This window comes from Aptenodytes forsteri, unplaced genomic scaffold (genome assembly GCF_000699145.1).
Source record: "Aptenodytes forsteri isolate BGI_AS27 unplaced genomic scaffold, ASM69914v1 Scaffold26, whole genome shotgun sequence".
Classification (NCBI taxonomy): domain Eukaryota; kingdom Metazoa; phylum Chordata; class Aves; order Sphenisciformes; family Spheniscidae; genus Aptenodytes; species Aptenodytes forsteri.
In genome coordinates this window covers 1,533,238-1,545,546 of record NW_008794125.1, presented here as the reverse complement: position 1 = coordinate 1,545,546, position 12,309 = coordinate 1,533,238, and the positions used below count along the sequence as shown (strand labels likewise).

Below are 12,309 nucleotides of genomic sequence, written 5' to 3'. Positions count from 1 at the left end.
CCCCCCCCCCCCCACCCTCCCGCCGCTGCCGGGTTTCGGTGCAAGCATGACAGCAGCATGTGGGGCCGGGGCTGCCTGGCCGCGGGACCGGCCTGCGGCTACGGCAGGGCTGTGCCTCGGGCGCGGGCTGCCTCCCCGCTGCGGTGGGTGCGCCGCAGGGACCCTCGCTCAGCACCCTCTGCCGCTTCTCTCTTGCAGGCCAACGTGGTCTGCGTGGTGTACGATGTCACCAAGGAGGCCACGATCGAAAAGGTAATGGGTCCCCTGCCGGAGCCCTGAGCGGCCCCGCTCCGGCAGCCAGAGGGGAAGGGGTTCCCAGCGCTGGGTCCTTCCCGGCTGCCCTGGCTTTTTGGTGTGGGTGGGTACTGGTGCACCCCAGCCCTACGGGGATTTGGGGTTTGAGACCCCTGCAAGCAGAGGAAGGCGGAGCACAGCCCGAGCTTGCTCCCACGTTGGCTGTTTTCCTTATGTGCTGGGGGGCAACAGGCCTGTTGCATCCTTCTGCTGGCATCCAGCATCCCCGGGTCTGCTCTGCCTGCTGGTGCGGGGGAATGCCGGGGAGCAGATGGCTGCAGGGCCCTGCTGACTGCCGCGGCGCCTGTGCTGGGAGCTGCCTCTCCCTCCCCAGGCTGCGGTGACAGGCCTTTCCCTGTGCTCGCCTTTCAGATTCGCACAAAGTGGATCCCCATGGTGAACGGAGGAGTTGAAAAGGGCTCCAGGTACCGTGTGTGGCGTGGTCCGCGGGTGCAGAATCGGCGGATTCTGGAGGCTGCGGGGTCCCCACCACCTTTGCATTGTGCAGAGGATGCTCAGATCAAACCAGCTTTGTGGCTTGTGGCCAGACCACCTGTAGCAGAAGGACGTGGGGGCCTTTCTCCCTCGCAGATCTAGCTGAGGCAGAGGGCCACGGGAGAGGGTTCCTTCCCCCCTTGATCTCTTCTCAGCCAGGCAGGGAGAGGAGGCTACCAAGGGAGTAAGGGAGCACAGAAGCCTCAATCTGCGTGTGGATCGCTTAGGCAGAAGGCTGCTGTGCTGGATTAAAGGCTCCTGAACATATTGTTGCTGGGTGAAAGCGTAAGCAGGATCAGGCAGTCTGTTTCTCCAGATGGATGCTCCTAGCCGTGGGAGGCAGGAAAGCTGCTGTGGACCTTGCGGAGGAGCGTGGAGAGGCTCCCCAGCTTGCTGCCTGGGAGCACGCGTGGCTGGGGCAGGGCCGAGACCAAGAGAGAGGTGGCCTCACTCGTGCTCTCTGACACTCCCGTCTTTCTTCCCCAGGATCCCCATTATTTTAGTGGGAAACAAGTCTGACCTGCAGGTGGGGAGCTCTATGGACGTCATCCTGCCCATCATGAACCAGTTCTCAGAGATAGAGACCTGCGTGGAGGTGAGGGAACTGGAGGGTTTCTGCAAAGCCTCCCTGAGGGGTAGGAGCGCTTGTCTGGCGTGAGCCAGGGAGCCTTCGTGCTTGTGGAGATCTGCCCTGCTAACGTCGCTCTGCAGAAGTACCCCGATCTGGGTCTTGAGGGTCTGTGCTTTAGGCTTTCTGTCCTTTGCCTTCCTCACAGGGAGTGGGTTTCGGTGTCTCCCTGCTCCGGCTCTCCAGCTGTAACTGATGGTGGAGCTATGTGCAGCCCCTGTTGGCTCTGGGGCTGTGGAATGGGCGCAGCAAAGCCAGAGCATGAGCGGGAGGTTTCCCTTTTGTTTTTTCCTGATGGTGGACAGACTTTGCTCTGTGCTTTGATGCACAACTTGTCTGGCTTGGGGAGCTCCTATCATCCTTCTGCCCCTTGTCACCAGCCCGTCGCCTGTCCCCGCTCACAGGACTGTCTCTCCCTTTGAATCCCCAGTGCTCTGCCAAGAACCTCAAGAACATCTCTGAGCTCTTCTACTATGCCCAGAAAGCTGTGCTGCACCCCACAGCCCCCCTCTATGACCCAGAGGAGAAGCAGGTAGGAAGCACCGCTCGCAGCCCCTGGAGGAGTCTCCTTCCCGTCGCAGCGCTCTGGTCTGGTGCTGTGCTTTTGCCCCTGGGTAGGAGGCTGGAAAGTTTGGGCCGAGGCAGCCAGAACAAGGGGAAAGCAGTACTCCTGGGGGGAGCCGATGGAGGGGTAAATACTCATCTCCTGTGCTCAGTGCAGCCAGCTGAGTATATCCAGGCCAGAGAGATCTGCGAGGACCGGGGGCGTGGTGGGGTAGAAGCCCTCGTGCTCCAGACCATGCGGCAGCCATTGTGGGCAGGGTCCAGGAAAAAACTTCCCTGTGGGCTGCCCTGCTTCTGACTCCCGCCTCCAAGGTGGCTGTGGTACTGGCCTAGCTGGACCGTGTTCCCAGCCAGTGCAGGAAGGGAACCCCTCTGCGCATGGGGTTTCAGGAGGAAGGGCCAGGCTGAAGGTGGTGCCCTGTTTTTGTCACCGTGGTTGGTTCCTTGCAGCTGAAACCTGCATGTGCACGAGCGCTGACCCGGATTTTCAACCTCTCGGACCAGGATAACAACCAGATCCTTAGTGATGATGAACTCAACTACTTCCAGGTAGGGCTGCCTGCAGAGCTGAGATACTCCCCAGTCCCTTGTGGAAAGCCCCTGGGGTCCCCTTTCCATCCAATACCAGGCAGAAAGGCTGCCCGTCTCCTGACACAGCCGTCCTGTTTGCATTCAGTACTTCTGCTGTGGCACAGCTAAAGCACCGTAGGGAGCTTCTCGGAGCACGTGGGGATCCACAGGTCTTCCATCTTTACTAAGCTTGGGCTGAGTTTGCTCTGCAGTGGGAAGAGCAGGAGGCTCTGGAGGTGTTGAGAGTCATACGTTATTGGGATGCTGAAGAACAGGGGTTTGGTCAAGGTCTAAGGCAGTAATCCCTGAGCTGGGTGGATTTTTCTCTCCTGGAAACACCGTCTCCTTGTCAGGGGAGAGGGATGCTGGCGAGACAGAGGGTAGTGCTGGCTGTGTGCTTTGCTGACAATGACCTTCTTTCTCTTGGGAGGTAGAAGTCCTGTTTTGGAAACCCACTGGCTCCCCAGGCCCTGGAGGACGTGAAGATGGTTGTGTGGAAGAACACCACGGATGGGGTGCAGGACAACGGCCTGACGTTGAACGGTAACAGCGCAAGGGCTCCACGTCCCTTCCCAGCAAGGGACGGTGGGACCCATCTCCTTCAGCACATTGTGAGGGACCCTGTCCTTGGGCTGAACCTCCCGGCTCTCATTCCAAGCCTCATTAGTCCCTCTTGTCAAAGCAAGCCTGAGCCTGCTGTGGCTGCTAGAGCTCTCTGTCCAAGCAGCCTGTTTTCCCAGGGAAAGCGTGGTCCCGAGGAGTGGATCCCTGAGGCTGAGCGCTCAGTTGGCTCCATTGCGTCTGAACCGCCTGATCTCTCCTGCAGGCTTCCTCTTCCTCAACACGCTCTTCATCCAGAGGGGCCGGCACGAGACCACCTGGACCATCCTTCGCCGCTTTGGGTACGACGACGAGCTGGAGCTGACGGATGACTATCTCTACCCACAGTGCGTATCCTGCCGTGGAGTGGGGCGGGCAGGGTGTGACATCCCTGTGGTGTGCAACTCGGGCTCCCCAGCACCTCTGCTGGCTCCTTTCTGCACCCTGGGGTCTACCCCGTTCCTCAGCTGAGGCTGAATCCACACCCTTAGCTCGTGGTCTGGTTCATGCTCCTCACCTTCCCCTGTGGGCAGGAGCTGACACACGGGGTTGGCGATGAATACAATGGTCCTTGGAGCTGCTGACTGTGCTGCTGGCTCTGATGTAGGCGGGCAAGGAGGTGGGGAATGAAGGCCTGTCCCTGGCTTCCCTTGACATCAGCAAGGGGTTTTTGAAGGCTGTTCTGTCTCTGCCTGAGCCGAGGCAGAATGGCTCTGTCGGGAGCAGCGAGCTGTCAGCGTAGCCCTCCTGGCTGATTCTGCAGCTGCCGTCTCTGCTCTGCTCCCTGCCTCCCCGGAGGTGGTGATCTGGCAGTAATGAAAGGGTTTGGCTTGTGAGCTGCCTCATCCTCTCCCCAGACAGCAGGCTGTGTGGGGACGCGACGGGGCCCGTGCTGGTGGAAAGCACCCCAGGGGTAGTGCTGTGCCCTACTGAAGCCCTGTGCACGAGGCAGAGTGAGGGCTACATCCTCCCCCTGGCTGCTTGGGCAGTGTGGACGTGCCGAGGAGAGGCAGCTGTGCACCCTTGAGGGCTTCTCCCCAAAACAAGGGGGCTGTGTCAAGGAATAGCCAGGCCTGGAGACAACCGCTGGCCTTGAGCGGGGAGGGAATGGGGACCTGTGTGCTCTGGGTGAGATCCGGCTTGGCCGAAGACCCACTCACATGCTGCCCTTCGTTCAGGGCTTGAGGAGGTTCACTTGGGTCTCTTCCGACAGGTTCCGCCTTCCCCCCGGCTGCTCCACGGAGCTCAACCACTTGGGCTACCAGTTCCTGCAGCGGCTGTTTGAGAAGCACGACAAGGTGGGCAGTGTGCGGTGGAGCTGCCTGGGGAGGGGATGCTCTCTGCTAGGCCTGCACGTTTGGGCGCAGCTGCTCTCCTGTCCACCCGTCTGTTCCAGGGAGCAGACGTAGCGCCAGTGAAGGGCTTTCCTCTGCTGCAGCGCTCCCTTCACAGCTTCTTGCCGAGGCTTTGGGAGCAGGAGGTGGTCGCAGCGAGCTGTAGGTAGTCTGATGGCAGCAGCACATCAAGGGCGTGGGGTTGTGATCGCTGCCCTTGACCAAAGGGCAGCCAGTAAAGTTTGGGCCTTCAGTGGATGGGTCTGAGTTAACATCAAACTGGCGTAGCCCCTCGTAGTGCCTGGCTGCAGCACGCAGGGTGGCAGGGAGAGCGGGCATAGCTGCTGGCCTGCAGCCACAGACCAGGCACAAGCATCTGCATGGCTGCCAGCCCCGTGGAGGGGCTGCCAGGCCGGAGAGGGGGAGAGAAAGCAACTGATCTGTGCCATACTCTGGCTCTTTGGAGAGTAGGAGTAGAGGACGTATTGGATCTGCGTACACCTGCTCGGACTAGTTATTCAGATGTTGGTGTGCGCCGGGGGTACGGCAGCTCTGTGGCCACGGGGAATTGCTGCGCGGAGTCGACGCACGTCCCTGTGTGCCCAGATGCCGGCAGATCCTCTGTGGCACGGCCCCGTGGCACAGCAGCCTGAAGGTGCTGCCTTGGCATGTGGTTAGCTGGTGGCCAGTGGCCCCGTGGCCACACACAGACCTTGGGTCAGTTACCCTGCGGCGTGGAAGGCCAGGCTGGACCGATGCAGGCTGCTGTGGGGTGGCTGGCCCCAGGGAAGCTCAGGGCTGTGGGGTGAGTGTGGACGGGTCCTGCCCGGTAGCAGGGCTGGCACCGATTCCAGCTGCAATCGCAGAGCAGAATCGGCCTGTTTCTTGTGCAGTGATGGGAGTCCCTGGGGCATAGGGTCTCTGCACGCTCGTGCAGCTCTGGCCTTGCTTGCAGTTGATTTCTGCCATTGAAAGCATCCCTGCGTCATTCTGCTGCAGCGAGCAGGGTGGCTTGTGTGCCAGGGACTCTCTCTGGACCCCGACAATGCTTGGCATGGCTGCAGAGAGCTGCCGGTGTGTGCATGGACTGTGTCCCGCCTCAGCTGCTGGCTCCCCTTTGTTTCGGCAGGACCAGGACGGAGCCCTCTCCCCCACAGAGCTGCAGAACTTCTTCAGTGTCTTCCCCTGCGTGCCCTGGGGCCCTGAGCTCTACAACACGGTATGCACCACTGATAAAGGCCTGCTTTCCCTGCATGGATTCCTCTGCCAGTGGACGTAAGCTCAGTCCCTCTCCCCTGCCTTTAGTCACATTGCTTAGCCCTTGCTGACCTTGTCGGCTTCCCGGTGCGCTCTGTCTCTCCAGGCTCGTGGCTTACCTGGATGTGCGGCACTGCCTGGAGTGCCTGGGCTACCTGGGCTACCCCATCCTCTCGGAGCAGGATTCCCAGACACAAGCCCTCACGGGTACGGCCATGCCCTCCCCTCCCATCACAGCTCAGGTCTCTCCTCTCGCTCACCCAGCCTCTCTCCTGCCAGTGACCCGGGAGAAGAGGATCGACCTGGAGAAAGGCCAGACCCAGAGAAACGTCTTCCTCTGCAAGGTGCTGGGAGCCAGGGGCGCAGGCAAGTCCGCCTTCCTGCAGGCCTTCCTCGGCAGGAGCCTCGCGGTGAGTGGCTGCTCCCCTCTCCAGCCGCGCTGCGGCAGGGCGTCCCAGTGGAGCAGGAGGCAGAGCCGTGAGGCTGTTTGAGTGATCTGCTGCGTGACAGCACCTCCCTGCCCATGGCCAGGCCCCAGCCTCCCGGCAAAGGGCTTCACACCCCCCTCCGGGTGGCCCTTGCATCCTTAATTTTGCCTAAGGCAGCGGGCCCACTCCCTCCGCTTGTCCCGAGGATCTGGAGGGGCTGTGCCTTTCCCAGGCAGCCGTATCTCCCCAAGGTGATGCTGGCTTTCCCTGCGTGTTACGAATGGCCCCGCATCTCGTAGCAGGCGCCGGCTGGCCTTCAAGTGGCTGTTACACCACGGGGCTCGGGGCAGTGTGAAATGCTCTCCTTCCCCCAAGCACTGCTCTCGCTCCCTGCTGTCTGAGACAGCGTTTTCATTGATGGCAGGCCCAGAGGGAGAGCTCAGGAGACCCATCCCTCTACACGATCAACACGGTGCAGGTCAACGGCCAGGAGAAGTACCTTATAGTAAGTCAGGGAGAGGAGGGAATCGCTGCTGTGTCTGGCTCGCAGCAGGGCTGGGCTGTGTCCCCCCCCATATTGCTGCAGCGCCGTCCCGGCACCCCTGGGCTGGGCTGCGGCTGTGGTCACACCGGCACAGGCCGTGTGCTGGGGTGAGAAACGGCCGATCCCCTTGAGACGGTGCTGTGCCACGTGTCCTTTCGCCTCCTGCCCCAGCTGTATGAGGTCAGCGCCGACATGAAGTTCGTGAAGCCGTCGGACGCAGCCTGCGATGTCGCCTGCTTCATCTATGACCTGAGCGATCCCAGATCCTTCAGCTACTGTGCCAGTATTTATAAGGTAGCTGGCAGGGGCCCTATGGGACTTCAGCCTTTGCGTGGCAGCCCCACATCTCCCAGGGGTCGGTCGCTTACCCCTCGCTGGGACTTCTCCCTGTCTCTGCAGCAACACTACATGGACAGCCAGATCCCCTGCGTCTTCGTGGCCTCCAAGACAGACCTGCCAGAAGCGAGTCAGCAGCCCGGGCTCTCCCCTGCCGAGTTCTGCTACAAGCATTGCCTCCCACCGCCCTTCCTCTTCTCCTGCCACGGCCAGGGTCCACCCAGCACCACCGTCTACACCAAGCTGGCCACCGCCGCCACCTTCCCGTTAGTATCCTTCCCGCGGAGGGGGCTCTCGGCTGGGAGCAGAGCTCGGGGAGGGGGGCTGTGTCCGAACCCTGCCTCTGCCACGTCGCTTTTGGTTCGGTTCCTCTCTAGCTCTTGGTGTCATCTGCTCGTAGAAGTAATTGAAACAAAAAGGCCACTTCTCCCCCTGCTTGGAGAGGGTGGAGTCTCTCTTCTGCCTCGTGTCTGTCTCTGGCAGATTTATTAGATAGATCCTGCCACAGGAGTTTTTATTTTTGAAGCTTAAGATAAAAAATGCTGAAGGGGAGTAGCCAGCCTAGTTTGCCAAGGCCCGCAGAGGGGGGGGTGGCAGCTATTTTCTCCTGATGAGGTGGATCGGACTGAAAAAGAGGTCAGTGAAGCAAGACCTCCGTTCACACAGCCTCCCTTTGGGAAGGAACCGCACCTGAAAGGGGCTGGGTAACGGGGTAGGGCGGCAGCCAGGCCGGTCACGGGCGATGATGGGAGATCTGGTAAGGAGAACGTGCCTGCGTGCGGCATGGCTCCGCTCCAGGGGCGGAGGGGGCTGAAAGCTCAGGGTCGGTGCAACGCCGGGGCAGAGCCCTCCTGAGGAGAACGTGTGAGTGCGTTGGAAGACGGGATGGGATTACCAGTGAGTGGTTTTCCCTCTAGCTTCTTTTCAATAAACAACTTTATTTTTAGAGCTGACACTTTTTTTTTTCCCCCTCTGCAGTATTAAAATTTAAATATTCTTAATATAACTTAGGGTATGTGGTATAAATAAATAACGGCGTAATGGAGGGCCAGGGATTGGCTGCTCTCCCCTGATTTAGTGGAGAATGAATAATGGATATGTCTTTCCTCCTCGGAGAGGAGCACGTTGATGCAGGACAGCACGTGTTTAGGAAGAGAATGCGTACGCTCGGGCAGGGCTGGGTCCCTTCCCTCGCTGCCCTTAGGTCAGTGTCACCGGCTGTGCCAGCGTCTCCGCCTGCATCCACTTCTGGGTCTCTGCGCACTTGGAGTTGTAAAAGCAGCTTGACCTAGAAAGGAAGATACGTACCTCCTTGCTGTACTAATTATTTAGGTGTTGGCGTGCTGTTTCCAGACCACGGGAGCGTAAAGCCCCATCCGTCCCACCAGCGGGGTGGGGAGCCATCGTTTGGCTTGATGACGATGCCGGGCGGCGGGTGCTCTGGCTCACGGGGCCAGGGAGCCTCTCGCTGCTCTCTGCCTTCAGCTGGGCTGTATCCCCCAGCCCGGAGCTGCACCACGGTTACCGTCCATCCCCCCAGGGACACCCCAACTTCCCTGCTTTGGGGGGGAAGCACTCCGGGCTGCCAGGGAGCTTGGGTGTTCGTACAGCCGTCCCTGTGCATCTCGCTCACTGGCCTCTTCTCTCTTTCCTTGCAGCCACTTGAACGCCGTGGAGCTGGGAGCCGCGTCCTTCTGGCTCCGGGTGGCTCTGGGGGCCACGGTGACTGCTCTGGTAGGGTTCACGCTGTACCGTGTGCTAGCCAAGAACAAATGAGAGTCGCTCTCTACCCCGTCCTCCCCGTGACACCAGCCTCCCCCTCCCAAACGACGCCCCGGTGAGCGGCCCTGCCTCGAGCTGGTCCCTGGTGGGAAATCCTCCTTTCCCCCCAGCCTGGATTGCAGGACCAGTGAAACCGGACTTGCCAGCACCAGCAGGATAGATTCTCCGGCACCAGCCAGCCTAACCCTACCGGCCTCTGCCGCCTCCTCGCCAGCCGTGGCAGCAGGGGCCGGGGAGCTCTGCCTGGGGGCTCTGCCTCACCGGCAGCTGGAGGATCACCCCCATCTTTTATTCTGTTAAGTTTTTTTTAACGTTTGTTTTTAAGCTCAAACATGAGTGTTTCGGTATCTGTTGGACCAGGCACATCCCTTCCCCAGAGGGCTGTGCTGGTGCCCTCAGTTCTGGGGGGCAACACTCCCGGAGCCCCTGGGGCCTCCAGCAGTAGCAGAGCTGTCGAATGTGCTCATGGCTTCGGCCCCCCGGGGCACACCTCCATCCCCAGTCCCTGCTTCCCTCTGCCAGCGCTGGGAAAGGCAGCCCTGGAGGGCCAGGCGCTTACACCCCCCCAAGCCCCTGTGTTTTGGGGTCACTCCTGGTCCTTGCTGGGATGCTGTGCCTGCAGCCCCTAGCCCCCCAGGCTTCAAGGGGAGGGAGCGATACCCAGGACCTGTCCCAGGCCCCTTCTCTCCCTTGTTTCTGCGCAAAAATACTCGAGTCCTGCAGCGTGCCAGGCTTTCGGCCCATCCGCCCTCCTCCCCTGCCTGGCTGCGTGGCCTGTCCCCTCCCCACCCCTGCCCTGGCCACCAGTATTCATGGCCACCAGTATTGGCAGGGCCCCAGGAGCCCTGGTAAGCTGGGGAGGGCTGCGGGGGCGTAGGGTGCCCGCTGCGCTCCCGAGGGCAGGCTGCAGTCCTTTCCTGGCAGTGCCATCGCTGAGCTGGTGCCACGCCGTGCCATACGGCTCTTGTCCTGCTGTCCCCTCTGCGGGGCTCTGGCTGCACTGAGGCTGTCCCAGAGTGCGAGGCTCTGGGCGTTGCATCTCCTGGTACGACTGGAAGCTCTTTCCTCCCCCGTCCCCTGCCCGCACCCGAGCCGGCCTTAGCTGCCGGCCAGCTGCCGTGACTTCAGTCCAGCGCAAATTCAGGGCCAGAGTCCCACAGCGTCCCTGTCTCCGAGTCCCAAAGAGCGAGGCCAGCCTGCGCTGGCCTCCACGTTCAGCTCGCACCCGTCCCTGGGCTCCCATCCTGCCGGGGTGGGGGAGCCCGGGTCAGCTCCTGGCTCGGTGACACTAGCTCTTAGGCTTTTCGAGCACACTCAGGGTTAGGCTTATTTGCAGGCAGCTGGTGGGGCAACACCGAGGTACAGCTGGAGCCGCTTTTCTGTATGTTTTGTCTATTTAAACTTTTTATCGTGGCCTGGAGCCGGTGAGGGGGTTGAGAATCACTGGGCGGCAGCCAGCATCTCTTATGGGGGCAGTCCCGGGGTGGTGCCCCCGTCCTGCCGGTGCCTGGTCCCCAGCGTTGGCCCAGCAGGGGGTCCCTGCCTGTGCCAGAGCCGCTCTGCCAGCCGGGCACCTGCTGCCATCACGTTCTCTGCTGGCCCGTGGTTCGTGGCACTGCCAGGGCCGCATCCCTGGTGTTTCCTTATCCTCTCTCCGTGCCCGAGCCCACCGTGCGTGGCTCTGCCTGTGTCTGGTGGTCTGACCCTGCTCCCGGCACCGGTCCAGGTCTGGCAAAGCCATACCGTTTTAGGAGGTTTGTCCTCTACACGAAAATAAATTTTTACACACCTTCCGCTTGCACACGGTGTCCTGCGTCTCCTGGGGAGCAGGACCCCTCGCCCCCGCCGGGGCTGCGCGAAGCCCGGGGCCTCCCTTGGCTGCGGTGTGAGTGAGGAGAGCCCAAGGACCTGGGCTGCCCACCCCGTTTGGGGGCAGTTAGAGGGATTAAGGGCAAGAGCTGAAGCCCGGCCCTGTGGGACGAGGCTCGGGGGGCTGGCCCAGGGCTCCTTCGTGCTTGGGGACATGGATGCCTCTGCAACAAATGCCAGCCAGCGGGGAGAGACGGGGAAGGAGGTGGTGGGTCCCCGTGTCGCTCTTGGCAGGATCTCACGGGTGGAGGGAAGCAGGAGGCTTGGCTGCCCTTGTGCCCCTGGGAGCCGTGGCTCTGCGTGCAGGGTTAGGAGCTCCCCGCTTCCCTGCAGCCGCCTTCCCCCCACACGCCTGCAGCTCCCGGGGCGGTGCCGCCTCCCCTGCCTGCTCCCATTTCCCCGTGGGCAGCTTTTCCCTCGGCTATTTCTGTCTCTGCAGGCTCAGCCGCCGGTGCTGGGCACCAGGAATGCGGGTGCAGCTGGGGAAAAGGCTTTTCCCAGCACCTCTCCGGGGCCTCTGCTCTGAGGCCGGACGAGACCGGACTGCTCCCCCGTGTGTAATGGGGTCCCCCCCCGGGCTGCTGGAGTGGGAGAGGAGACCCTGACCTTTCCCACCACGGCAAAGCGGGGTGGCTGGGTGGGGACGGGGGAGGGAGCACGGCCAGTGCCACCGTGCAGGGTGGAGGAGGCGATGCAGGACGTGCGGTGCTCCCTGGTGAGTCCAAACCAGGCTGGGCCCCGTGGGAGCAGCAGGCCCACGTGCCGCGGTGTGTATTAATAGTGCTGGTGTGCCGGAGCTGCACACGCTGTGCCGGGACAGGCGTGGGGCAGGGGATGCGCATGGCAGGGCTGCGGGAGCTCACCCATGACCGCACGCAGTCCCCGAGGAAGGAGCCCGGGCATTGCCCCGCTGCCTGGCATCTCTGCCTGCCCCGTGCCAGCCGGCATCGCCGCGGCATCGCCGGCCTGCACAGCCCCCTGCCTGCTGCCTCCCAGCCCCTCCGCCCCGGGCCGGGGACAGCCCCATGCCACGGCAGGGCTGCGAAGCCCAGAGCTCCCCTGGCACTCGCAGTGGGGCTGAGCCGCGGCCCAGGGGAGCAGGGACGGTGCCGGGGCTGGGTGCTGGGGACGTGCCACCCCACGGAACATGGGGCGCATGGGGGTCCGGGGGCAGCAGGCCTGGCCCGGGTGCTGCTGTGCACGTCATGTAAAGGGTGCCAGTTCAAGGGTGCCCGGTGCCAGGCTGCCCTGCACGCTCTGTGCTGGGGCAGGTGCCAGTGCTGGAGGCACCGTGTGCCCCGTCCGTGCCAGGCGGAGCACCCACGGGGGACGCACCCGGACCCGTGCTGGCCTGTGGGAGCCAGGGTCAGGATGGAGGTAAAGTTTGCAGACGCCTGTGCCAGATTCCGCAGGTACCTGGTGCTGGCATGCAGGTGCCCATACTGGGATGTGGGTGCCATACTGGGATGTAGGTGCCCATGCTGGGATGTGGGTGCCCATACTGGGATGTGGGTGCCAAACTGGGATGTAGGTGCCCATACTGGGATGTGGGTGCCAAACTGGGATGTAGGTGCCCATACTGGGATGTGGGTGCCACTGGGATGTGGG

At 62.1% G+C, this 12,309-nt stretch overlaps 1 protein-coding gene across 1 annotated transcript in view; it reads left to right on the top strand.

Annotated features, from left to right (window-relative positions):
• Nucleotides 1–10,621, top strand: part of WDR90 (WD repeat domain 90) — a 46,099-nt gene extending 35,478 nt beyond the window's left edge. Inside the window, 15 exon segments of the mRNA XM_019471548.1 lie at nucleotides 199–252; nucleotides 667–719; nucleotides 1,276–1,384; nucleotides 1,848–1,949; nucleotides 2,432–2,530; nucleotides 2,986–3,094; nucleotides 3,378–3,498; nucleotides 4,365–4,449; nucleotides 5,615–5,760; nucleotides 5,849–5,949; nucleotides 6,022–6,152; nucleotides 6,595–6,675; nucleotides 6,886–7,008; nucleotides 7,114–7,316; nucleotides 8,709–10,621. Of these exon segments, the coding sequence (XP_019327093.1) occupies nucleotides 199–252; nucleotides 667–719; nucleotides 1,276–1,384; nucleotides 1,848–1,949; nucleotides 2,432–2,530; nucleotides 2,986–3,094; nucleotides 3,378–3,498; nucleotides 4,365–4,449; nucleotides 5,615–5,760; nucleotides 5,849–5,949; nucleotides 6,022–6,152; nucleotides 6,595–6,675; nucleotides 6,886–7,008; nucleotides 7,114–7,316; nucleotides 8,709–8,826 (1,635 nt within the window). The 3' untranslated portion in view covers nucleotides 8,827–10,621.
• Nucleotides 10,622–12,309: the final 1,688 nt, after the last annotated feature.